Source organism: Pleurodeles waltl, chromosome 8 (genome assembly GCF_031143425.1).
Source record: "Pleurodeles waltl isolate 20211129_DDA chromosome 8, aPleWal1.hap1.20221129, whole genome shotgun sequence".
In the NCBI taxonomy this organism is placed as follows: Eukaryota; Metazoa; Chordata; class Amphibia; order Caudata; family Salamandridae; genus Pleurodeles; species Pleurodeles waltl.
Window position 1 is genome coordinate 1311883254 of NC_090447.1, and position 27978 is coordinate 1311911231.

Consider the following 27978-nt stretch of genomic DNA (forward strand, 5'->3'; position numbering starts at 1 on the left):
GCCTCAGTGATACAGTTAGGCACCACACAAGGAACACATATAGGCCACAAACTATGAGCACTGGGGTCCTGGCTAGCAGGATCCCAGTGACACTGGCAAAAACAAACTGACACACAAGTTAAAATGGGGATAACATGCCAGGCAAGATGGTACTTTCCTACAGTCTCTACCAGATATTTTGTTACCGAAGGTAAGTAACTTGTACATCTGATAGAGACTTCTAGTTGCAGATTTCTTACCCTAGAATAGATACCCAAGCAATGCCATCCTTGGTGGTGGGCTGCGAACCAAGATCATACTAGAAAGTCCTGCAGGACCGAACGACCAAAGTAGCCGTCTCGACAGACCTGACTATCCAGGCAGTAATGCTGAGCAAACGTGTGCAGGGACGCCCACGTAGCTGCCTGACAGATGTCCAAGGCAGGAACATCATGTGCTAACGCAGTGGAAGCAGCAGTTGCTCTGGTGGAATGAGCACGCAAGCCTTAAGGAGGTTGCTTTTTAGCCACAGCGTAGCACATTTTGATGCAAAGAAGCACCCATCGAGAGATGGTACGCTTTTGCACCGCCTTCCCTTTCTTCGCACCCACATAGCCAACAAAGAGTTTATTGTCCACCCGGAAATCTTTAGTACGACTGAGATAGAATGCCAACACTCTTTTTGGGTCCAGATGGTGGATTCCCCCCGCCATGGGATGGATGTGGGCGTGCATAGAAGGTAGGCAAAGTGATGGACTGGCCTACATGAAATGGTGTAACCACCTTAGGAAGGAAGGAAGCTCTAGTGCGTAACACCACTTTGTCAGGGTATGCAGACAAGTATGGAGGTTTTGAAGAAAGGGTCTGAAGCTCACTCACCCTGCGAGCAGAGGTGATAGCGACCAGAAAGACAGTTTTGAATGTGAGGAGCCGCAAGGGACAATTATGCATAGGCTCAAAGGGGGTACACATCAAATAATTAAGTACAAGATTAAGATCCCACTGAGGCATGATAAATGGATTGGGAGGAAATAAGTGGGTGAGCCCTTTTAAGAACCTACTCACAAGTAGGAGATTTAACCCCTTCGCTGCCAGGCCTTTTCCCCCTCCTGTGCCGGGCCTTTTTTTGCCTATTTGGGGCAGCTCGCGCTTAGGCCCTCATAACTTTTTGTCCACATAAGCTAACCAAGCCAAATTTGCGTCCTTTTTTTCCAACATCCTAGGGATTCTAGAGGTACCCAGACTTTGTGGGTTCCCTTGAAGGAGGCCAAGAAATTGGCCAAAATACAGTGAAAATTTCGTTTTTTTCAAAAAAATTGGAAATAGTGGCTGCAGAAGAAGGCTTGTGGTTTTTCCCCTGAAAATGGCATCAACAAAGGGTTTGCGGTGCTAAACTCAGCAGCTTCCCAGCTTTCAGGAACAGGCAGACTTGAATCAGAAAACCCAATTTTTCAACACAATTTTGGCATTTTACTGGGGCATACCCCATTTGTGCAATTTTTTGTGCTTTCAGCCTCCTTCCAGTCAGTGACAGGAATGGTCATGAAACCAATGCTGGATCCCAGAAACCTAAACATTTCTGAAAAGTAGACAAAATTCTGAATTCAGCAAGGGGTCATTTGTGTAGATCCTACAAGGGTTTCCTACAGAAAATAACAGCTGAAAAACAAAAATATTGAAATTGAGGTGAAAAAACCATCAATTTTTCTCTACGTTTTACTCTGTAACTTTTCCCTGCAATGTCAGATTATCGAAAGCAATATACCGTTACGTCTGCTGGACTCCTCTGGTTGCGGGGATATATAGGGCTTGTAGGTTCATCAAGAACCCGAGGAACCCAGAGCCAATAAATGAGCTGCACCCTGCAGTGCGTTTTCATTCTATACCGGGTATACAGCAATTCATTTGCTGAAATATAAGGAGTAAAAAATTGCTATCAAGAAAACCTTTGCATTTCCAAAAAGGGCACAAGATAAGGTGTTGAGGAGCAGTGGTTATTTGCACATCTCTGAATTCCGGGGTGACCATAGTAGCACGTGAATTACAGGGAATTTCTCAAATAGATGTCTTTTTTACACACACTCCTATATTTGGAAGGAAAAAATGTAGAGAAAGACAAGGGGCAATAGTACTTGTTTTGCTAATCTATGTTCCCCCAAGTCTCCCGATAAAAATGGTACCTCACTTGTGTGGGTAGGCCTAGCACCCGCGACAGGATATGCCCCAAAACACAACATGGACACATCACAGAAAACAGAGCTGTTTTTAGCAAAGTGACTACCTGTAGATTTTGGCCTCTAGCTCAGCCGCCACCTAGGGAAACCTACCAAACCTGTGCATTTCTGAAAACTAGAGACCTAGGGGAATCCAAGGAGGGGTGACTTGTGTGGCTCGGACCAGGTTCTGTTACCCAGAATCCTTTGCAAACCTCAAAATTTGGCTAAAAAAACACATGTTCCTCACATTTCTGTGGCAGAAAGTACTGGAATCTGAGAGGAGCCACAAATTTCCTTCCACCCAGCGTTCCCCCACGTCTCCCGATAAAAATGATACCTCACTTGTGTGGGTAGGCCTAGCGCCCGCGACAGGATATACCCCAAAACACAACGTGGACATATCACAGAAAACAGAGCTGTTTTTAGCAAAGTGACTACCTGTAGATTTTGGCCTCTAGCTCAGCCGCCACCTAGGGAAACCTACCAAACCTGTGCATTTCTGAAAACTAGAGACCTAGGGGAATCCAAGGAGGGGTGACTTGCGGGGCTCGGACCAGGTTCTGTTACCCAGAATCCTTTGCAAACCTCAAAATTTGGCTAAAAAAACACATGTTCCTCACATTTCTGTGGCAGAAAGTTCTGGAATCTGAGAGGAGCCACAAATTTCCTTCCACCCAGCGTTCCCCCACGTCTCCCGATAAAAATGATACCTCACTTGTGTGGGTAGGCCTAGCGCCCGCGACAGGATATGCCCCAAAACACAACGTGGACATATCACAGAAAAAAGAGCTGTTTTTAGCAAAGTGACTACCTGTAGATTTTGGCCTCTAGCTCAGCCGCCACCTAGGGAAACCTACCAAACCTGTGCATTTCTGAAAACTAGAGACCTAGGGGAATCCAAGGAGGGGTGACTTGCGGGGCTCGGACCAGGTTCTGTTACCCAGAATCCTTTGCAAACCTCAAAATTTGGCTAAAAAAACATGTTCCTCACATTTCTGTGGCAGAAAGTTCTGGAATCTGAGAGGAGCCACAAATTTCCTTCCACCCAGCGTTCCCCCATGTCTCCCGATAAAAATGATACCTCACTTGTGTGGGTAGGCCTAGCGCCCGCGACAGGATATGCCCCAAATCACAACGTGGACATATCACAGAAAACAGAGCTGTTTTTAGCAAAGTGACTACCTGTAGATTTTGGCCTCTAGCTCAGCCGCCACCTAGGTAAACCTACCAAACCTGTGCATTTCTGAAAACTAGAGACCTAGGGGAATCCAAGGAGGGGTGACTTGCGGGGCTCGGACCAGGTTCTGTTACCCAGAATCCTTTGCAAATCTCAAAATTTGGCTAAAAAAACACATGTTCCTCACATTTCTGTGGCAGAAAGTTCTGGAATCTGAGAGGAGCCAAAAATTTCCTTCCACCCAGCGTTCCCCCACGTCTCCCGATAAAAATGATACCTCACTTGTGTGGGTAGGCCTAGCGCCCGCGACAGGATATGCCCCAAAACACAACGTGGACATATCACAGAAAACAGAGCTGTTTTTAGCAAAGTGACTACCTGTAGATTTTGGCCTCTAGCTCAGCCGGCACCTAGGGAAACCTACCAAACCTGTGCATTTCTGAAAACTAGAGACCTAGGGGAATCCAAGGAGGGGTGACTTGCGGGGCTCGGACCAGGTTCTGTTACCCAGAATCCTTTGCAAACCTCAAAATTTGGCTAAAAAAACACATGTTCCTCACATTTCTGTGGCAGAAAGTTCTGGAATCTGAGAGGAGCCACAAATTTCCTTCCACCCAGCATTCCCCCACGTCTCCCGATAAAAATGATACCTCACTTGTGTGGGTAGGCCTAGCGCCCGCGACAGGATATGCCCCAAAACACAACGTGGACATATCACAGAAAACAGAGCTGTTTTTAGCAAAGTGACTACCTGTAGATTTTGGCCTCTAGCTCAGCCGCCACCTAGGGAAACCTACCAAACCTGTGCATTTCTGAAAACTAGAGACCTAGGGGAATCCAAGGAGGGGTGACTTGCGGGGCTCGGACCAGGTTCTGTTACCCAGAATCCTTTGCAAATCTCAAAATTTGGCTAAAAAAACACATGTTCCTCACATTTCTGTGGCAGAAAGTTCTGGAATCTGAGAGGAGCCAAAAATTTCCTTCCACCCAGCGTTCCCCCACGTCTCCCGATAAAAATGATACCTCACTTGTGTGGGTAGGCCTAGCGCCCGCGACAGGATATGCCCCAAAACACAACGTGGACATATCACAGAAAACAGAGCTGTTTTTAGCAAAGTGACTACCTGTAGATTTTGGCCTCTAGCTCAGCCGGCACCTAGGGAAACCTACCAAACCTGTACATTTCTGAAAACTAGAGACCTAGGGGAATCCAAGGAGGGGTGACTTGTGTGGCTCGGACCAGGTTCTGTTACCCAGAATCCTTTGCAAACCTCAAAAATTGGCTAAAAAAACACATGTTCCTCACATTTCTGTGGCAGAAAGTTCTGGAATCTGAGAGGAGCCACAAATTTCCTTCCACCCAGCGTTCCCCCACGTCTCCCGATAAAAATGATACCTCACTTGTGTGGGTAGGCCTAGCGCCCGCGACAGGATATGCCCCAAAACACAACGTGGACATATCACAGAAAACAGAGCTGTTTTTAGCAAAGTGACTACCTGTAGATTTTGGCCTCTAGCTCAGCCGGCACCTAGGGAAACCTACCAAACCTGTACATTTCTGAAAACTAGAGACCTAGGGGAATCCAAGGAGGGGTGACTTGTGTGGCTCGGACCAGGTTCTGTTACCCAGAATCCTTTGCAAACCTCAAAATTTGGCTAAAAAAACACATGTTCCTCACATTTCTGTGGCAGAAAGTTCTGGAATCTGAGAGGAGCCACAAATTTCCTTCCACCCAGCGTTCCCCCACGTCTCCCGATAAAAATGATACCTCACTTGTGTGGGTAGGCCTAGCGCCCGCGACAGGATATGCCCCAAAACACAACGTGGACCTATCACAGAAAACAGAGCTGTTTTTAGCAAAGTGACTACCTGTAGATTTTGGCCTCTAGCTCAGCCGCCACCTAGGGAAACCTACCAAACCTGTGCATTTCTGAAAACTAGAGACCTAGGGGAATCCAAGGAGGGGTGACTTGCGGGGCTTGGACCAGGTTCTGTTATCCAGAATCCTTTGCAAATCTCAAAATTTGGCTAAAAAAACACATGTTCCTCACATTTCTGTGGCAGAAAGTTCTGGAATCTGAGAGGAGCCACAAATTTCCTTCCACCCAGCGTTCCCCCACGTCTCCCGATAAAAATGATACCTCACTTGTGTGGGTAGGCCTAGCGCCCGCGACAGGATATGCCCCAAAACACAACGTGGACATATCACAGAAAACAGAGCTGTTTTTAGCAAAGTGACTACCTGTAGATTTTGGCCTCTAGCTCAGCCGCCACCTAGGGAAACCTACCAAACCTGTGCATTTCTGAAAACTAGAGACCTAGGGGAATCCAAGGAGGGGTGACTTGCGGGGCTCGGACCAGGTTCTGTTACCCAGAATCCTTTGCAAATCTCAAAATTTGGCTAAAAAAACACATGTTCCTCACATTTCTGTGGCAGAAAGTTCTGGAATCTGAGAGGAGCCACAAATTTCCTTCCACCCAGCGTTCCCCCACGTCTCCCGATAAAAATGATACCTCACTTGTCTGGGTAGGCCTAGCGCCCGCGACAGGATATGCCCCAAAACACAACGTGGACATATCACAGAAAACAGAGCTGTTTTTAGCAAAGTGACTACCTGTAGATTTTGGCCTCTAGCTCAGCCGGCACCTAGGGAAACCTACCAAACCTGTACATTTCTGAAAACTAGAGACCTAGGGGAATCCAAGGAGGGGTGACTTGTGTGGCTCGGACCAGGTTCTGTTACCCAGAATCCTTTGCAAACCTCAAAATTTGGCTAAAAAAACACATGTTCCTCACATTTCTGTGGCAGAAAGTTCTGGAATCTGAGAGGAGCCACAAATTTCCTTCCACCCAGCGTTCCCCCACGTCTCCCGATAAAAATGATACCTCACTTGTGTGGGTAGGCCTAGCGCCCGCGACAGGATATGCCCCAAAACACAACGTGGACATATCACAGAAAACAGAGCTGTTTTTAGCAAAGTGACTACCTGTAGATTTTGGCCTCTAGCTCAGCCGGCACCTAGGGAAACCTACCAAACCTGTGCATTTCTGAAAACTAGAGACCTAGGGGAATCCAAGGAGGGGTGACTTGCGGGGCTCGGACCAGGTTCTGTTACCCAGAATCCTTTGCAAACCTCAAAATTTGGCTAAAAAAACACATGTTCCTCACATTTCTGTGGCAGAAAGTTCTGGAATCTGAGAGGAGCCACAAATTTCCTTCCACCCAGCGTTCCCCCACGTCTCCCGATAAAAATGATACCTCACTTGTCTGGGTAGGCCTAGCGCCCGCGACAGGATATGCCCCAAAACACAACGTGGACATATCACAGAAAACAGAGCTGTTTTTAGCAAAGTGACTACCTGTAGATTTTGGCCTCTAGCTCAGCCGGCACCTAGGGAAACCTACCAAACCTGTACATTTCTGAAAACTAGAGACCTAGGGGAATCCAAGGAGGGGTGACTTGTGTGGCTCGGACCAGGTTCTGTTACCCAGAATCCTTTGCAAACCTCAAAATTTGGCTAAAAAAACACATGTTCCTCACATTTCTGTGGCAGAAAGTTCTGGAATCTGAGAGGAGCCACAAATTTCCTTCCACCCAGCGTTCCCCCACGTCTCCCGATAAAAATGATACCTCACTTGTGTGGGTAGGCCTAGCGCCCGCGACAGGATATGCCCCAAAACACAACGTGGACATATCACAGAAAACAGAGCTGTTTTTAGCAAAGTGACTACCTGTAGATTTTGGCCTCTAGCTCAGCCGCCACCTAGGGAAACCTACCAAACCTGTGCATTTCTGAAAACTAGAGACCTAGGGGAATCCAAGGAGGGGTGACTTGCGGGGCTCGGACCAGGTTCTGTTACCCAGAATCCTTTGCAAATCTCAAAATTTGGCTAAAAAAACACATGTTCCTCACATTTCTGTGGCAGAAAGTTCTGGAATCTGAGAGGAGCCACAAATTTCCTTCCACCCAGCGTTCCCCCACGTCTCCCGATAAAAATGATACCTCACTTGTCTGGGTAGGCCTAGCGCCCGCGACAGGATATGCCCCAAAACACAACATGGACATATCACAGAAAACAGAGCTGTTTTTAGCAAAGTGACTACCTGTAGATTTTGGCCTCTAGCTCAGCCGGCACCTAGGGAAACCTACCAAACCTGTACATTTCTGAAAACTAGAGACCTAGGGGAATCCAAGGAGGGGTGACTTGTGTGGCTCGGACCAGGTTCTGTTACCCAGAATCCTTTGCAAACCTCAAAATTTGGCTAAAAAAACACATGTTCCTCACATTTCTGTGGCAGAAAGTTCTGGAATCTGAGAGGAGCCACAAATTTCCTTCCACCCAGCGTTCCCCCACGTCTCCCGATAAAAATGATACCTCACTTGTGTGGGTAGGCCTAGCGCCCGCGACAGGATATGCCCCAAAACACAACGTGGACCTATCACAGAAAACAGAGCTGTTTTTAGCAAAGTGACTACCTGTAGATTTTGGCCTCTAGCTCAGCCGCCACCTAGGGAAACCTACCAAACCTGTGCATTTCTGAAAACTAGAGACCTAGGGGAATCCAAGGAGGGGTGACTTGCGGGGCTTGGACCAGGTTCTGTTATCCAGAATCCTTTGCAAATCTCAAAATTTGGCTAAAAAAACACATGTTCCTCACATTTCTGTGGCAGAAAGTTCTGGAATCTGAGAGGAGCCACAAATTTCCTTCCACCCAGCGTTCCCCCACGTCTCCCGATAAAAATGATACCTCACTTGTGTGGGTAGGCCTAGCGCCCGCGACAGGATATGCCCCAAAACACAACGTGGACATATCACAGAAAACAGAGCTGTTTTTAGCAAAGTGACTACCTGTAGATTTTGGCCTCTAGCTCAGCCGCCACCTAGGGAAACCTACCAAACCTGTGCATTTCTGAAAACTAGAGACCTAGGGGAATCCAAGGAGGGGTGACTTGCGGGGCTCGGACCAGGTTCTGTTACCCAGAATCCTTTGCAAATCTCAAAATTTGGCTAAAAAAACACATGTTCCTCACATTTCTGTGGCAGAAAGTTCTGGAATCTGAGAGGAGCCACAAATTTCCTTCCACCCAGCGTTCCCCCACGTCTCCCGATAAAAATGATACCTCACTTGTCTGGGTAGGCCTAGCGCCCGCGACAGGATATGCCCCAAAACACAACGTGGACATATCACAGAAAACAGAGCTGTTTTTAGCAAAGTGACTACCTGTAGATTTTGGCCTCTAGCTCAGCCGGCACCTAGGGAAACCTACCAAACCTGTACATTTCTGAAAACTAGAGACCTAGGGGAATCCAAGGAGGGGTGACTTGTGTGGCTCGGACCAGGTTCTGTTACCCAGAATCCTTTGCAAACCTCAAAATTTGGCTAAAAAAACACGTTCCTCACATTTCTGTGGCAGAAAGTTCTGGAATCTGAGAGGAGCCACAAATTTCCTTCCACCCAGCGTTCCCCCACGTCTCCCGATAAAAATGATACCTCACTTGTGTGGGTAGGCCTAGCGCCCGCGACAGGATATGCCCCAAAACACAACGTGGACATATCACAGAAAACAGAGCTGTTTTTAGCAAAGTGACTACCTGTAGATTTTGGCCTCTAGCTCAGCCGGCACCTAGGGAAACCTACCAAACCTGTACATTTCTGAAAACTAGAGACCTAGGGGAATCCAAGGAGGGGTGACTTGTGTGGCTCGGACCAGGTTCTGTTACCCAGAATCCTTTGCAAACCTCAAAATTTGGCTAAAAAAACACATGTTCCTCACATTTCTGTGGCAGAAAGTTCTGGAATCTGAGAGGAGCCACAAATTTCCTTCCACCCAGCGTTCCCCCACGTCTCCCGATAAAAATGATACCTCACTTGTGTGGGTAGGCCTAGCGCCCGCGACAGGATATGCCCCAAAACACAACGTGGACCTATCACAGAAAACAGAGCTGTTTTTAGCAAAGTGACTACCTGTAGATTTTGGCCTCTAGCTCAGCCGCCACCTAGGGAAACCTACCAAACCTGTGCATTTCTGAAAACTAGAGACCTAGGGGAATCCAAGGAGGGGTGACTTGCGGGGCTTGGACCAGGTTCTGTTATCCAGAATCCTTTGCAAATCTCAAAATTTGGCTAAAAAAACACATGTTCCTCACATTTCTGTGGCAGAAAGTTCTGGAATCTGAGAGGAGCCACAAATTTCCTTCCACCCAGCGTTCCCCCACGTCTCCCGATAAAAATGATACCTCACTTGTGTGGGTAGGCCTAGCGCCCGCGACAGGATATGCCCCAAAACACAACGTGGACCTATCACAGAAAACAGAGCTGTTTTTAGCAAAGTGACTACCTGTAGATTTTGGCCTCTAGCTCAGCCGCCACCTAGGGAAACCTACCAAACCTGTGCATTTCTGAAAACTAGAGACCTAGGGGAATCCAAGGAGGGGTGACTTGCGGGGCTTGGACCAGGTTCTGTTATCCAGAATCCTTTGCAAATCTCAAAATTTGGCTAAAAAAACACATGTTCCTCACATTTCTGTGGCAGAAAGTTCTGGAATCTGAGAGGAGCCACAAATTTCCTTCCACCCAGCGTTCCCCCACGTCTCCCGATAAAAATGATACCTCACTTGTGTGGGTAGGCCTAGCGCCCGCGACAGGATATGCCCCAAAACACAACGTGGACATATCACAGAAAACAGAGCTGTTTTTAGCAAAGTGACTACCTGTAGATTTTGGCCTCTAGCTCAGCCGCCACCTAGGGAAACCTACCAAACCTGTGCATTTCTGAAAACTAGAGACCTAGGGGAATCCAAGGAGGGGTGACTTGCGGGGCTCGGACCAGGTTCTGTTACCCAGAATCCTTTGCAAATCTCAAAATTTGGCTAAAAAAACACATGTTCCTCACATTTCTGTGGCAGAAAGTTCTGGAATCTGAGAGGAGCCACAAATTTCCTTCCACCCAGCGTTCCCCCACGTCTCCCGATAAAAATGATACCTCACTTGTCTGGGTAGGCCTAGCGCCCGCGACAGGATATGCCCCAAAACACAACGTGGACATATCACAGAAAACAGAGCTGTTTTTAGCAAAGTGACTACCTGTAGATTTTGGCCTCTAGCTCAGCCGGCACCTAGGGAAACCTACCAAACCTGTACATTTCTGAAAACTAGAGACCTAGGGGAATCCAAGGAGGGGTGACTTGTGTGGCTCGGACCAGGTTCTGTTACCCAGAATCCTTTGCAAACCTCAAAATTTGGCTAAAAAAACACATGTTCCTCACATTTCTGTGGCAGAAAGTTCTGGAATCTGAGAGGAGCCACAAATTTCCTTCCACCCAGCGTTCCCCCACGTCTCCCGATAAAAATGATACCTCACTTGTGTGGGTAGGCCTAGCGCCCGCGACAGGATATGCCCCAAAACACAACGTGGACATATCACAGAAAACAGAGCTGTTTTTAGCAAAGTGACTACCTGTAGATTTTGGCCTCTAGCTCAGCCGGCACCTAGGGAAACCTACCAAACCTGTACATTTCTGAAAACTAGAGACCTAGGGGAATCCAAGGAGGGGTGACTTGTGTGGCTCGGACCAGGTTCTGTTACCCAGAATCCTTTGCAAACCTCAAAATTTGGCTAAAAAAACACATGTTCCTCACATTTCTGTGGCAGAAAGTTCTGGAATCTGAGAGGAGCCACAAATTTCCTTCCACCCAGCGTTCCCCCACGTCTCCCGATAAAAATGATACCTCACTTGTGTGGGTAGGCCTAGCGCCCGCGACAGGATATGCCCCAAAACACAACGTGGACCTATCACAGAAAACAGAGCTGTTTTTAGCAAAGTGACTACCTGTAGATTTTGGCCTCTAGCTCAGCCGCCACCTAGGGAAACCTACCAAACCTGTGCATTTCTGAAAACTAGAGACCTAGGGGAATCCAAGGAGGGGTGACTTGCGGGGCTTGGACCAGGTTCTGTTATCCAGAATCCTTTGCAAATCTCAAAATTTGGCTAAAAAAACACATGTTCCTCACATTTCTGTGGCAGAAAGTTCTGGAATCTGAGAGGAGCCACAAATTTCCTTCCACCCAGCGTTCCCCCACGTCTCCCGATAAAAATGATACCTCACTTGTGTGGGTAGGCCTAGCGCCCGCGACAGGATATGCCCCAAAACACAACGTGGACATATCACAGAAAACAGAGCTGTTTTTAGCAAAGTGACTACCTGTAGATTTTGGCCTCTAGCTCAGCCGCCACCTAGGGAAACCTACCAAACCTGTGCATTTCTGAAAACTAGAGACCTAGGGGAATCCAAGGAGGGGTGACTTGCGGGGCTCGGACCAGGTTCTGTTACCCAGAATCCTTTGCAAATCTCAAAATTTGGCTAAAAAAACACATGTTCCTCACATTTCTGTGGCAGAAAGTTCTGGAATCTGAGAGGAGCCACAAATTTCCTTCCACCCAGCGTTCCCCCACGTCTCCCGATAAAAATGATACCTCACTTGTCTGGGTAGGCCTAGCGCCCGCGACAGGATATGCCCCAAAACACAACGTGGACATATCACAGAAAACAGAGCTGTTTTTAGCAAAGTGACTACCTGTAGATTTTGGCCTCTAGCTCAGCCGGCACCTAGGGAAACCTACCAAACCTGTACATTTCTGAAAACTAGAGACCTAGGGGAATCCAAGGAGGGGTGACTTGTGTGGCTCGGACCAGGTTCTGTTACCCAGAATCCTTTGCAAACCTCAAAATTTGGCTAAAAAAACACATGTTCCTCACATTTCTGTGGCAGAAAGTTCTGGAATCTGAGAGGAGCCACAAATTTCCTTCCACCCAGCGTTCCCCCACGTCTCCCGATAAAAATGATACCTCACTTGTGTGGGTAGGCCTAGCGCCCGCGACAGGATATGCCCCAAAACACAACGTGGACATATCACAGAAAACAGAGCTGTTTTTAGCAAAGTGACTACCTGTAGATTTTGGCCTCTAGCTCAGCCGGCACCTAGGGAAACCTACCAAACCTGTACATTTCTGAAAACTAGAGACCTAGGGGAATCCAAGGAGGGGTGACTTGTGTGGCTCGGACCAGGTTCTGTTACCCAGAATCCTTTGCAAACCTCAAAATTTGGCTAAAAAAACACATGTCCCTCACATTTCTGTGGCAGAAAGTTCTGGAATCTGAGAGGAGCTACAAATTTCCTTCCACCCAGCGTTCCCCCAAGTCTCCCGATAAAAATGATACCTCACTTGCGTGGGTAGGCCTAGCGCCCGCGACAGGAAACACCCCAAAGCGCAACGTGGACACATCCTAAATTTTGGGAAAAAACAGAGGTGTTTTTTGCAAAGTGCCTACCTGTAGATTTTGGCCTCTAGCTCAGCCGGCACCTATGGAAACCTACCAAACCTGTGCATTTCTGAAAACTAGAGACCTAGGGGAATCCAAGGAGGGGTGACTTGCGGGGCTCGGACCAGGTTCTGTTACCCAGAATCCTTTGCAAACCTCAAAATTTGGCTAAAAATACACGTTACTCACATTTCTGTGGCAGAAAGTTCTGGAATCTGAGAGGAGCCACAAATTTCCTTCTACCCAGCGTTCCCCCAAGTCTCCCGATAAAAATGATACCTCACTTGCGTGGGTAGGCCTAGCGCCGGCGACAGGAAACACCCCAAAGCGCAACGTGGACACATCCTAAATTTTGGAAAAAAACAGAGGTGTTTTTTGCGAAGTGCCTACCTGTAGATTTTGGCCTCTAGCTCAGCCGGCACCTAGGGAAACCTACCAAACCTGTGCATTTCTGAAAACTAGAGACCTAGGGGAATCCAAGGAGGGGTGACTTGCGGGGCTCGGACCAGGTTCTGTTACCCAGAATCCTTTGCAAACCTCAAAATTTGGCTAAAAAAACACATGTCCCTCACATTTCTGTGGCAGAAAGTTCTGGAATCTGAGAGGAGCTACAAATTTCCTTCCACCCAGCGTTCCCCCAAGTCTCCCGATAAAAATGATACCTCACTTGCGTGGGTAGGCCTAGCGCCGGCGACAGGAAACACCCCAAAGCGCAACGTGGACACATCCTAAATTTTGGAAAAAAACAGAGGTGTTTTTTGCGAAGTGCCTACCTGTAGATTTTGGCCTCTAGCTGAGCCGGCACCTAGGGAAACCTACCAAACCTGTGCATTTCTGAAAACTAGAGACCTAGGGGAATCCAAGGAGGGGTGACCTGCGGGGCTCGGACCAGGTTCTGTTACCCAGAATCCTTTGCAAACCTCAAAATTTGGCTAAAAATACACGTTACTCACATTTCTGTGGCAGAAAGTTCTGGAATCTGAGAGGAGCCACAAATTTCCTTCTACCCAGCGTTCCCCCAAGTCTCCCGATAAAAATGATACCTCACTTGTGTGGGTAGGACTAGCGCCCACAAAAGGAAAGGGCCCAAAACACAACGTGGACACATCACATTTTTTTATAAAAAGCAGTGCCTACCTGTGGATTTTGGCCTGTAGCTCAGCCGACACCTGAGGAAACCTAGCAAACCAGTGCATTTTTGAAAACTAGAAACCCAGGGGAATCCAAGATGGGGTGACTTGCTGGGCTCTGACCAGGTTATGTTACCCAGAATCCTTTGCAAACATCAAAATTTGGCCCAAAAAACACTTTTTCCTCTCATTTCGGTGACAGAAAGTTCTGGAATCTGAGAGGAGCCACAAATTTCCTTCCACCCAGCGTTCCCCTAAGTCTCTCGATAAAAATGGTACATCACTTCGGTGGGTAGGCCTAGCGCCCACAAAAGGAAATGGCCCAAAACACAACGTGGACACAACATATTTTTTCACAGAAAACAGAGGTGTTTTTTGCAAGGTGCCTACCTGTGGTGTTTGGCCTGTAGCTCAGCCGGCCCCAGGGGGGGGGGGGGCAGAAATGCCCTAAAATAAATTTGCCCCCCCAACCCCCACCCTCCCCCGCCGGGAGCGACCCTTGCCTACGGGGTCGCTCCCCCTGCGTGACATTGGCACCAAAAAACAAATCCCCGGTGCCTAGTGGTTTCTGCCCCCTTGGGGGCAGGTTGACCTAAACTCAGCCAATCTGCCCCCAAGGGGGGCAGAAATGGCCTAAATACAATTTGTCCCCCAGGGGAGCGACTTTTGCCTGATGGGTCGCTCCCCATCTCTAAAAAAAAAAAAAACAAAGAAAAAAAAGAAAAATTCCCCTGGCGCCTAGAGGTTTCTGCCCCCCCCCCCCCCGGGGGCAGTTCGGCCTAATAATAGGCCGATCTGTCCCCCGGGGGGGCAGAAATGGCCTAAAATAAATTTGCCCCCCCAACCCCCACCTCCCCCCCGGGAGCGACCCTTGCCTACGGGGTCGCTCCCCCTGCGTGACATTGGCGCCAAAAAACAAATCCCCGGTGCCTAGTGGTTTCTGCCCCCTTGGGGGCAGATTGACCTAAAATTTGCCAATCTGCCCCCAGGGGGGCAGAAATGGTCTAAATACAATTTGCCCCCCCAGGGGAGCGACCCTTGCCTGATGGGTCGCTCCCCATCTCTAAAAAAAGAAACAACAAAAAAAAAAAAAACACAAAAAAAAAATTGCCCTGGTGCCTAGAGTGTTCTGCCCCCCCCCCCCCCCCCGGGGCAGTTCGGCCTAATAATAGGCCGATCTGTCCCCCGGGGGGCAGAAATGGCCTAAAATAAATTTGCCCCCCCAACCCCCATCCCCCCCCCGGGAGCGACCCTTGCCTACGGGGTCGCTCCCCCTGCGTGACATTGGCGCCAAAAAACAAATCCCCGGTGCCTAGTGGTTTCTGCCCCCTTGGGGGCAGATTGACCTAAAATTGGCCAATCTGCCCCCAGGGGGGCAGAAATGGTCTAAATACAATTTGCCCCCCCAGGGGAGCGACCCTTGCCTGATGGGTCGCTCCCCATCTCTAAAAAAAGAAACAACAAAAAAAAAATACACAAAAAAAAAATTGCCCTGGCGCCTAGAGTGTTCTGCCCCCCCCCGGGGGCAGTTCGGCCTAATAATAGGCCGATCTGTCCCCCGGGGGGGCAGAAATGGCCTAAAATAAATTTGCCCCCCCAACCCCCCAGACCCCCCCCCCCCGTGAGCGACCCTTGCCTACGGGGTCGCTCCCCCTGCGTGACATTGGCGCCAAAAAACAAATCCCCGGTGCCTAGTGGTTTCTGCCCCCTTGGGGGCAGATTGACCTAAAATTGGCCAATCTGCCCCCAGGGGGGCAGAAATGGTCTAAATACAATTTCCCCCCCCAGGGGAGCGACCCTTGCCTGATGGGTCGCTCCCCATCTCTAAAAAAAGAAACAACAAAAAAAAAACCACACAAAAAAAAAATTGCCCTGGTGCCTAGAGTGTTCTGCCCCCCCCGGGGGGCAGAAATGGCCTAAAATAAATTTGCCCCCCCCCCCCCCCGGGAGCGACCCTTGCCTACGGGGTCGCTCCCCCTGCGTGACATTGGCGCTAAAAAACAAATCCCCGGTGCCTAGTGGTTTCTGCCCCCTTGGGGGCAGATTGACCTAAAATTGGCCAATCTGCCCCCAGGGGGGCAGAAATGGTCTAAATACAATTTGCCCCCCCAGGGGAGCGACCCTTGCCTGATGGGTCGCTCCCCATCTCTAAAAAAAGAAACAAAAAAAAAAAAAAACACAAAAAAAAAATTGCCCTGGCGCCTAGAGTGTTCTGCCCCCCCCCGGGGGCAGTTCGGCCTAATAATAGGCCGATCTGTCCCCCGGGGGGGCAGAAATGGCCTAAAATAAATTTGCCCCCCCAACCTCCACCCCCCCCCCGGGAGCGACCCTTGCCTACGGGGTCGCTCCCCCTGCGTGACATTGGCGCCAAAAAACAAATCCCCGGTGCCTAGTGGTTTCTGCCCCCTAGGGGGAAGATTGACCTAAAATTGGCCAATCTGCCCCCAGGGGGGCAGAAATGGTCTAAATACAATTTGCCCCCCCCCCAGGGGAGCGACCCTTGCCTGATGGGTCGGTCCCCATCTCTAAAAAAAGAAACAACAAAAAAAAACACAAAAAAAAAATTGCCCTGGCGCCTAGAGTGTTCTGCCCCCCCCCGGGGGCAGTTCGGCCTAATAATAGGCCGATCTGTCCCCCGGGGGGGCAGAAATGGTCTAAATACAATTTACCCCCCCAGGGGAGCGACCCTTGCCTGATGGGTCGCTCCCCATCTCTAAAAAAAGAAACAACAAAAAAAAAAAAACACAAAAAAAAAAATTGCCCTGGCGCCTAGAGTGTTCTGCCCCCCCCCCCCGGGGGCAGTTCGGCCTAATAATAGGCCGATCTGTCCCCCGGGGGGGCAGAAATGGCCTAAAATAAATTTGCCCCCCCAACCCCCACCCCCCCCCCCCGGGAGCGACCCTTGCCTGATGGGTCGCTCCCCATCTCTAAAAAAAGAAACAACAAAAAAAAAAACACAAAAAAAAAATTGCCCTGGCGCCTAGAGTGTTCTGCCTCCCCCCGGGGGCAGTTCGGCCTAAAAATAGGCCGATCTGTCCCCCGGGGGGGCAGAAATGGCCTAAAATAAATTTGCCCCCCCAACCGGCACACCCCCCCCCCGGGAGCGACCCTTGCCTACGGGGTCGCTCCCCCTGCGTGACATTGGCGCCAAAAAACAAATCCCCGGTGCCTTGTGGTTTCTGCCCCCTTGGGGGCAGATTGACCTAAAATTGGCCAATCTGCCCCCAGGGGTGCAGAAATGGTCTAAATACAATTTGCCCCCCCAGGGGAGCGACCCTTGCCTGATGGGTCGCTCCCCATCTCTAAAAAAAGAAACAACAAAAAAAAAAAACACAAAAAAAAAATTGCCCTGGCGCCTAGTGTTCTGCCCCCCCCCCCCCCCCGGGGGCAGTTCGGCCTAATAATAGGCCGATCTGTCCCCCGGGGGGGCAGAAATGGCCTAAAATAAATTTGCCCCCCCACCCCCCCCCCCGGGAGCGACCCTTGCCTACGGGGTCGCTCCCCCTGCGTGACATTGGCGCCAAAAAACAAATCCCCGGTGCCTAGTGGTTTCTGCCCCCTTGGGGGCAGATTGACCTAAAATCGGCCAATCTGCCCCCAGGGGGGCAGAAATGGTCTAAATACAATTTGCCCCCCAGGGGAGCGACCCTTGCCTGATGGGTCGCTCCCCATCTCTAAAAAAAGAAACAACAAAAAAAAAAAACACAAAAAAAAAAATTGCCCTGGCGCCTAGAGGTTTCTTCCCCCCCTGGGGGCAGATCGGCCTAATAATAGGCCGATCTGCCCCCAGGGGGGGCAGAAAAGGCCTTCCCAAAAAATTGCCCCCCCTGGGAGCGACCCTTGCCAAAGGGGTCGCTTTGTTGCGTGACATTCGCGCGCAAAAACAAACTCCCTGGTGTCTAATGGTTTCTGCCCCCCTTGGGGGCAGATTGGCCTTATCAAAATAGGCCAATCTGCCCCCAAGGGGGGCAGAAATGGCCTAAATATATATTGCCCCGTAGGGGAGCGACCCTTGCCTAAGGGATCGCTCCCCACCTAAAAAAAAAGAATTCATCACCAAAAAAAAAAAAAAAAAAAAAAATGGTCCCTGGTGCCTAGAGGTTTCTGCCCCCCCTGGGGGCAGATCGGCCTAATAATAGGCCAATCTGCCCCCAGGGGGGGCAGAAAAGGCCTTCCTAAAAAAATGCCCCCCTGGGAGCGACCCTTGCCCAAGGGGTCGCTCCCTTTTGCCAATTTCAAGAAAGAAAAAAAAAATCCCTGGTGTCTAGTGGGGTTTCAAAAGCCGGATTGCAAGCAAGCTTTTGAAACCTGTGAGAGACTTCAAAGGGAAGGAAATACATTTCCTTCCCTTTGAAGCCTCTCGGGGCCTCCCCCATGGGATTGAAAAAGAAATGCAAAAGCATTTCTTTTTCAATCGCGCTGGAAGCTCTGCTTCCAGCGCGATGGGGGAGACCCTGTGACTAATCAGCGCGCGCTCGCGCGCTGACGTCACAGGGGGGGTTGGGGGGGTGGGGGGTGGGAGGGGAAGGGGAAGGGCTTCCCCTTCCATTCCTGACTTGGGGGGTGGGGGGGAACCCCACAGAGGGAGCGAGAGCGCTCCCTCTGGGCTGTGTGCCGAGGACGTAGTGGTTACGTCCTCGGCACAGCAGCACTGTGCCGCAGGACGTAACCACTACGTCCGCGGCACAGAAGGGATTAAAGAATGAGGGCTGATCAGGTAGCCTACGAAAGGCGGAAATGGCAGACAAATACCCTTTAAGGGTTCCCAAAGTAGAGCCCTGCTGGGCTAAAGAAAGAATGAACACAAGAACCTCTGACAGAGGGGCAGAAAGGGGATCAATAGATTTGTTAGTACACCATGCCACAAATGTATTCCAACGACACGCTTATACAGTTTTAATTGATTGGACGCCTGGGTGCCAAGATAACATTGCAGACTTCGGGTAGAAGTGCAAATGCCGTCAACTGTTTCCGCTCAATCTCCACGCATGAAGGCGGAGGTTGGACGGGTTCGGGTGGAGAACCGTCCCCCGCTGCTGTGACAGAAGATCCGCCCAAAGAGGCAGTCTGAGTGGAGGATCGATGGACATGCTCAATAGCTCTGGATATCACACTCTTCCAGTCCGTCCGGAACCACCAAGATAACTTAGGCCCAGTCGTACTTGATTTTCTTGAGACCTCTGGGCAGAAGAGGGATAGGCGGGAAGGCGTAAAGGAGGCCGAAGCTTCACTCGAGACGAAAAGCATTTCCGAGCGAGTGCCACCTTGGAAATTCCAACGTACAAAACAGATGGCATTGCGCATTCTCTGTGGAGGCGAACAGATCTAACCAAGGCTCTCCCCACTTAAGAAAGAGACCTTGCGCCACCTCCGGATGGAGACGCCATTTGTGATCGACTGTGCGTTGGTAGCTGCGTTTGTCTGCTCTGGCGTTGAGAGAGCCCGCCAGATGTTGAACCATCAGGGTAATGCCCCGATGTTCAAGCCATGTCCAGAGGCTTCGTGCCTCCTGACAAAAGGTCCAGGACCCGATCCCGCCCTGTTTGTTGGAGTAGCACATGGCGGTATGTTGTCTGTGAACACCTAAACCACTTTCCATTTGAGAGAGTGAAGTAATGCTTTCAACGCACGCCTGATTGCCTGGAGCTCCAGCATATTTGTGTGAAGCTCCAACTCTGCCGGAGTCCAGAGGCCTCTGATCTCTGCCTCTCCCATGTGGCCGCCCCAACCCAGAAGTGATGCATCTGTCACTATGGAGAGATCTGGTTGGGGAAGAGAGAGGGATCTGCCGTTGATCCAATTCGGATTCGAAAGCCACTACTACAGGTCTTTCACAGTCCCCTCCGAGATATGGACCATGTTGGAGAGATTTCCCTTATGCTGCGCCCACTGGAACTTCAGGTCCCACTGCAGAGCCTGCATAAGCCATCTGGCCTGTGTTACTAGCAGGATGCAGGAGGCCATGAGACCCAGCAGCCTCAGAGGCAGTCTGACCAAAACCCAAGACCAAGGCTGAAAGATCAGAATTATAGCCTGAATGTCTTGGACTCGTTTGTCGGGAGGATAAGCCCGAAATTGAACTGTATACAGAACAGCTCCAATGAAAGGGAGCGTCTGAGAGGGAGTCAGGTGTGACTTCAGCACATTTATAGTGAACTCCAGCTTGTGCAGGAGGTTCGCCGTAGTCTGAAGGTGGGAGAAGAATCCCTTCAAGGCAAAGGTCCCTTCAACAGCCAGTCGTCGAGGTAGGGGAAGACTGAGAACCCTAACCAACGCAGATGAGCTGCAACCACCCCCATTACTTTCATGAACACCCGAGGGGTGCAGGTAAGGCCGAAAGGGAGCAAGGTAAACTGAAAGTGCTCGTGACCTACCACGAATCGTAGGTAACGTCTGTGGGCAGGCAGGATGGGGATGTTTAAATAAGCGTCCTGCAAAGTCCAACGTTACCATCCAGTCTCCTGGGTCTAAGGCAGACAGAACGAGCCAAGGTGAGCATTTTGAATTTCTCCTTCTTGAGGAAGTAGTTCAGGTCCCGAAGGTCTAGGATAGGACGTAAGCCTTTGTCCTTCTTTGGAATCCTAAAGTAGCGGGAATAACAAACACAACCTACTTCTAGCACAGCGACCCTTTCTATAGTTCCCTTGGCCAAGAGAGCCGCGACTTTCTGTTGGAGAAACACCAAATGATCCTCCGGAAGATGATGGAAGGATGATGGCATGTGTGGTAGTGCAGATTCGAAAGGGAGGGAGTAGCCATTCCGAATTATCTGCAAAACCCACCCATCCGTGGTGATATGTTCCCAGTGGGGCAGGTGATGGCGGATCCCGACACCAACTGGGTGGGAGTGAGGGGAAGGACTAGGAGGTTTGGAGACTGCAGCAGGGGCAGAGGTGGACTGGACAGACCTCTGGTTCCCTCTCCCATGGCCACGAGGGATTCCGCGTCCTCAGCCACGCATAGGCTGGCCAGCGTGCGTGGCACAGTGGCTGGGTAAAGGTCGCAACAGGGCACACCTTCTGTGTCGACGAAAGGGACGAAAAGCGGACTGTGGTGGGCGAGTGGAGGAGGAAAGACCAAGAGACCGAGCCGTAGCCCGAGATTCCTTGAATCTCTCCAAGGCCAACTCCACTTTGTCTCCGAAGAGATGGGTGCCATCAAAGGGAATGTACATGAGTGACTGTTGGACATCCCCCGACAAGCCAGAAGTGCGTATTGATGCGTGGCGCTGTAAGGCCACTGTCGTTGCAACCGATCTGCCCAGAGAGTCGGTCGTATCCAGCCCACAACGGAGAGTGAACTTCGCTGCGTCTCTCCCATCTTGCACTGCTTGGGAGACGATAGCAGGGGCCTCCTCCGGTATCTGCGGCAGGACTTGCACAACAGTGTCCCACAGGGAGTGGGTATAATGGCACAAAAGACATGCGGTGTTCACAGACCGCAGTGTGAGGCTGGAGGAAGAAATTAACTTCTTGCCAAATTGTTCCAGCCTGGATAACAAGACTCTCAGGCGTGGGGTGTTGGAACAGGAATTTTGGGTTGTTCGGTGTGGGCCAATGGCGGCGAGCGATAGTCCTGTTCACAGGAGCCGCTGTGTTGGGTTTGGATCATGTACCCAAAAGGACATCAGTAAGGGCATCAGTGAATGGTAAAAGGGGTTCTGAAGTAGAAGCCCCAGGCGGAAGCACCTCTGTCAGGAGATCAGACCTGACTTCTACAGTAGGTAGCTCAAGGCCCAGGACCTCAGCTGCCCTACTGACCACCAAACTGTAAGTCGCTCCCTCTGCCCTAGCCACAGTAGGAGGAGACAGCATGACAGCACCAGGAGAAGTATATCCAGACCACTGGCTTTGCCCAAATCCTGTGCCTAGTCCACAGTCCTGGTATTCATAGGGTCCAGGGACCCCTCCAATTCCTCCCCATATTCATACCCATAGGAAAAAGGGTCTGAATCTGACCTCGGGCGAATAGGCCCTATTGAAGCCAATGGCAGCATCGGCTGATGCCGCTCCGACTCAGAGTCGTCAGGGATAAGAATTGGGTCGATGTCGATAGTGGGCACTGTCGGGGGACATCTTCTGACCAAAGGAGAAGTTCCTGGCACCTTTTGTTGTTGCAGAATCTTCGGCTTCTTCCACCCAGAGGCAGCCCTTTTGCACTTTCATCCGGGGTTTAGTGGACTCCTGCCCCGCCCCCGGACACTTCCATGACTCTTGGACTTGGTCCCCTTCCTTTGCAGGTCCTCAGGTCCAGGAATCAGTCTTCAGTGCTTTGCAGTCAGTTGTTCTCTTTGCAGAATCCCCTATCTCGACTTTACTGTCTTTCTGGGGTAGTAGGGTAACTTTGCTCCTACTTTTCAGGGTCTTGGGGTGTGGTATCTTGGACACCCTTAGTGTTTTCTTACACTCCCAGCGACCCACTACACGCTACACTAGGCCTGGGGTCCATTTGTGGTTCGCATTCCACTTTTGGAGTATATGGTTTGTGTTGCCCCTATGCCTATTGCAACCTACTGTATTCTACAGTGTTTGCACTACTTTTTTAATTGTTTACTTACCTGATTCTGGTTTGTGTGTATATTTTGTGTATTTTACTTACCTCCTAAGGGAGTATATCCTCTGAGATACTTTTGGCATATCGTCACTAAAATAAAGTACCTTTATTTTTAGTAACACTGAGTATTGTGTTTCTTATGATATAGTGCTATATGATAAGTGGTATAGTAGGAGCTTTGCATGTCTCCTAGTTCAGCCTAAGCTGCTCTGCTATAGCTACCTCTATCAGCCTAAGCTGCTAGAACACTACTAATAAGGGATAACTGGACCTGCACAAGGTCTAAGTACCATAAGGTACCCACTATAAGCCAGGCCAGCCTCCTACAAAGGTCTCGAAGGTGTGACCGGCGTCGGTGCGGATCCGCGTACGGATCCATAGGTGACCTTTGTGGCCGGGCCGAAGCCGCCGGCGTGGAACCCGAAGGCCCCTCAGCCGAACCCCTTGGGCCCGAAGGCGCCGTATCCGGGTCGGCCAACCCGAAGATGAGGGGCATGGCCTCGTAAAACTCCTTCAGTTGGGCGGGGGTCACTCCAGCTCCGGGAAACAGCGGAGTTGACGCAGGCTCCGAGGACTGAGGCCTAGTATGTGGACGCTTGCGTCGCGTCGGCCGAGCGACTGGGTGAAGTTGGAGAGCGATGGGACTTATTCGACTTCTTCTTACCTTGACCCGAGGATTTGGAAAAAGACGAGTGGTGATGACTCCGCGACTGATCTCGGGACCTTCCTCTCGAGCGAGACCTGGACCTACGCGGAGCCGAGTGCCAGGCCACCATTAGCTTTAGGGACCACTCCTTCAAAGCTTTCGGTTGCATGGCCCGACACTTGGGAGCACAACTTCGTGTCATGGTCGCTCTCGAGGCACCACAGACAAACGCGATGAGGATCCGTCAACGACATCGTCCGATGGCAGTCCTCACAAGGCTTGAACCCAGTCTTCAGGGACATCTCGACGCACCAAGGTCGTACACAAAAACTTAGAGAAAACGGTTGAATTCAGCTAAAAAAATAGCAAAGGTAGCTCTCTCCGGATCAGCACGTGGCACAGATATAAAAAGAACTGACGTCTGTAGGAAGTTGGCTCTGTATATTCTATCTCAAAGTAAGAGACAGTGTGCACAGAGTCCAAGGATTCACCTTAGAGGTAAGATAGTGGCAAAATTTGAATAATTCTAATGCTCTATTTTGTGGTAGTGTGGTCGAGCAGTAGGCTTATCAGAGGGCACTGTTAAGCATTTGTTGTACACACAAAGGCAATAAATGAGGAACACACCCTCAAAGATTTAACTCAAGGCCAAATAATTTTTATATAGAAAAATATATTTTCTTTATTTTTAGAACCACAAGTTCAAGATTTGAAGTAAATACATAAAATGCAAGGTACTTCACACAGGTAAGTTAGGAACTTTGAATTAAAATAATATCATATACAATCTTTGATAAAATGGAAATAAGCTATTTTAAAAGTAGACAGTGCAACAATTAACAGTTCCTGGGGGAGGTAAGTATTGGTTAGATTGTGAGGTAAGTAAGACACTTACAAGTCTCAGTTCCTGGGCATAGGCTGCCCACCGATGGGGGTCAGGGCAACCCCAAAGTTACCACACCAGCAGCTCAGGGCAGGTCAGGTGCAGAGGTCAAAGTGGTGCCCAAAACACTCAGGTGCCTATGAGAACAGGGGTGCTCCGGTTCCGGTCTGCCAACAGGTAAGTACCCACATCCTCAGGGGGCAGACCAGGGGGGTTTTGTAGAGCAGTGGGCGGGACACAAGTAGGCACACAAAACACACCCTCAGCGGCACAGGGGCGGCTGGGTGCAGTGTGCAAAGCAGGCATTGGCTTTGTGATAAAAATCAATGGAGGGACCCGGGGGTCACTCTAGCGGTGTAGGCAGACACGGGGAGGGGCTTTTCGGGCCAGCCACCACCTGGGCTAGGCAGAGGGTCGCCTAGGGGCCACTCCTGCACTGAGGTTCTATTCCTTCAAGTCCTGGGGGCTGCAGGTGCAGTGTTTGGTCCAGGCGTGGGGTCCCTGGTTACAGGCAGTCGCTGTCAGGGGGAGCCTCTGGATCCTCTCTGCAGGCATTGCTGTGGGGGTCGTCTCGGGCTACTCACGGTGTCGCAGTCACTGGAGAATCCTCCCTGTAGTGTTTGTTCTCTGGATGACTAGCCGGGGGCGTCGGGTGCAGAGTATGAAGTCTCACGCTTCCGGCGGGAAGAGTGAAGTCTTCTAAGTTGTAAAAAAGTTGAAAGTTTGTTGCAGGTTGTTGACCAGAGCCGCTGCTCACACGAGTTTCTTGGTCCTGGGGGTTAGGGCAGTCCTCTTAGGCTTCAGAGGTCGCTGGTCCCTGTTGGATGTGTCGCTGGATGCAGGTTGTCGACTCAGGAGACAGGCCGGTAGGGCTGGGGCCAAAGCAGTTGTCATCTTCCGTCGTCTCTGCAGGCTTGTAGGACAGCAGTCCTTCTTTAGTTCAGGTTGCAGTAATCTGATTTCCTGGGTTCTTGGGTGCCCCTAAATACAAAATTTAGAGGTGTGTTTAGCTCTGGGAGGGCAGTAGCCAATGGCTACTGTCCTGGAGGATGGCTACACCCTCTTTGTGCCTCCTCCCTGAGGGGATGGGGGCACATCCCTAATCCTACTGAGGGAATCCTCCAAACTTAAGATGGAGGATTTCTAAAGGCAGGGGTCACCTCAGCTCAGGACACCTTAGAGGCTGTCCTGACTGGTGGGTGACTCCTCCTTGTTTTCCTAATTATCTCCTCCAGCCTTGCCGGCAAAAGTGGGGGCAGTGGCCGGAGGGGCAGGCATCTCCACTAGCTGGGATGCCCTGGGGTGCTGTAACAAAAGGGGTGAGCCTTTGAGGCTCACCGCCAGGTGTAACAGTTCCTGCAGGGGGAGGTGAGAAGCACCTCCACCCAGTACAGGCTTTGTCCCTGGCCACAGAGTGACAAAGGCACTATCACCATGTGGCCAGCAACATGTCTGGTGTGTGGCAGGCTGGCAGGAACTGGTCAGCCTAACACTAGTAGTTGGATTGGTATTCAGGGGGCATCTCTAAGATGCCCTCTGGGTGCCTTTTTACAATAAATTCCACACTGGCACCAGTGTGCATTTATTGTGCTGAGAAGTTTGATACCAAACTTCCCAGATTTCAGTGTAGCCATTATGGAACTGTGGAGTTCGTGTTTGCCAAACTCCCAGACCATATACTCTTATGGCTACCCTGCACTTACAATGTCTAAGGTTTTGCTTAGACAATGTAGGGGCATAGTGCTCATGCACATATGCCCTCACCTGTGGTATAGAACACCCTGCCTTAGGGCTGTGAGGCCTGCTATAGAGGTGACGTACCTATGCCACAGGCAGTGTGAGGTTGGCATGGCACTCTGAGGGGAGTGCCATGTCGACTTAGTCTTTTTCTCTCCACCAGCACACACAAGCTGTGAGGCAGTGTGCATGTGCTGAGTGAGGGGTCCCCAGGGTGGCATAAGACAGGCTGCAGCCCTTAGAGACATTCCCTGGCATTAGGGCCCTTGGTGCCAGGGCTCCCAGTTACAAGGTACTAATCTGAGTGCCAGGGTTGTGCCAACTGTGGAACAAAGGTACAGTTTAGGGAAAGAACACTGGTGCTGGGGCCTGGTTAGCAGTGAGGGTCCCAGCACACTTTCAATCAAAACGTGGCATCAGCAAAGGTAAAAAGTCAGGGGGTAAACAGGCCAAGGAGGCATTTCCTGACGTCGTCACTGCGCAAGTGCAGCCTCTATGTACTACTCTCGACATCACCACAACGCCTGCAGAGTCGACTTACGCCACTTACCGACGCGCAAGGATACTGCTAATAGAAAAATCTCTGGATCCAGTCTGATGCCTGGGGGGAAATTGTAAGGTAAGGAATCTGCAACTAGAAGTCTCTATCAGATACCTACCTTCTGGTAACGCCTTATCTGGTCAAGATATTATCTACTGCAAAATCCTTACCGACCCATCCTCCCCACTTTTCAAACGTATTTCTAGGGACAGGGACTCACATTTTAGTGCCTTAGTTTTGAGGCACCAGTAGTCAGTGTACCTCATGGCGTAAAGTTGTTAAATGGAACTGCCATCAGCGAGCTGGGGTCGCACCTATCCAGGAACCGTGACATCATATCTGGTGCAAATGCGGAAGCAACTGATGGCACCTAACCACACGCAGGCCTACTGCTCAGATAATAATCCGGATAAAGCTGACACCTGGGGGAAACTTAAACGTAAGAATCTGCAACTAGAATATATCACCAATAGATAAGGCATTACTGAAGGTAAGTAAATTGTTCAGCTAAAATAGTGGCTGTAGGATAAGTTAAACCTCACTTCGGAACTGTCAGATTAGCAAAATAAATATTCCAGAGAGGATGCAAAAGTGCATTGGATTTAATATGTTGGAAAATATAACTCCAAACTAATAAACAATTTAGAAAATAATGTGAAGACAACTATGTATTTTTCTCATGGTACCTTAAAAATGAACAATTACAAATTTAACTCAATAAGCCTAAGAAATTCCAGTCATACCCTAAAATACTGAACACTTCAGAACTTCCCAAGTCTTGTAAGAATACATGCATCACTGAAATATCCTTCACTTCATATTTGGTTGGCCCACATGGCTTGCCCACATTTTTACTCTCCAAAGGTAGAAGCTCATTGATGGTTGCACGGCACCACTTACTGTGTTCCTTACTTCTCACAAAGATATTTTCACCTAGAAAGCAAAAAGCAGTTATTAATAAACTTATAGCAAAGTTTCTCGTTCCCCTGTTATCCATAATTAGGAAATCTCTCATAAAAAATAATAGCTCAAAAGGACTCAAAAACAAACAGACGATAGAAGGGAACATCAGTCAACATTAAACATACGTTTCTCAATGCAGTCAGTAGTTATTATGGGTACTTTGGTTATAACCTAAGCCTTCTAGAGTAGTTTTGCATTGAAGCACTAGAACTTTATCTAAGATTACCACTATCACTACCAATAGTAACAATATGGCCAGCATACATTGTTCATTAAGAACGTATATTTAAGAAAACCAATTATCCCACAAGTAACACAGGCATTTATTCTCAGTATTCATACTGATCAAAGGCACTCTGTGCTTCATGAGCAGCGACTTGCGCTTAGACAACACCCTCTTATGGAACAAGTGTCTCAAGGGCTTTGATGTGCACACCTTTTACAGTATTGGACCATAGGCCATTAGCTGAGAGCGTACATAGATGATGAAAGATCATGCCAACAGTCAGACATGGATGACAAATCCACAAGTCCAAAGCTGCCTTCATATAACCTGAATTTCAAGCTGCAACTCTCTGGATGTCCATGTCCAGTACAGGTGAGGCTCACCTTAACGAACTTGCATCATGAACCTACAAACAAAATCAATGATCACGATATTACAAGGCACAGTACGTCCATGAAGAATAAGTTATTTACCTTCAGTAAAAATGTATCTGGTAGAGACAGGATTTAGCCACAGATTCCTTAACTTAAAATCTTCCTCAGGTGCCAGTCAGGATCTGGAAGGTTTTATCATCTAGTACGACGTTACTCAAAGTACG

The 27978-nt window shown here is 49.6% G+C and overlaps 1 protein-coding gene across 1 annotated transcript in view; it reads right to left on the reverse strand.

Moving 5' to 3' along the window:
- The window catches only part of RNF17 (ring finger protein 17), a 1983649-nt gene that overhangs the window by 1193976 nt on the left and 761695 nt on the right, over window positions 1-27978 (reverse strand). The window contains exon 16 of the mRNA XM_069202301.1: window positions 26935-27124. Coding sequence (XP_069058402.1) covers window positions 26935-27124 — 190 coding nt within the window. The remainder of the gene's footprint in view (window positions 1-26934; window positions 27125-27978) is intronic.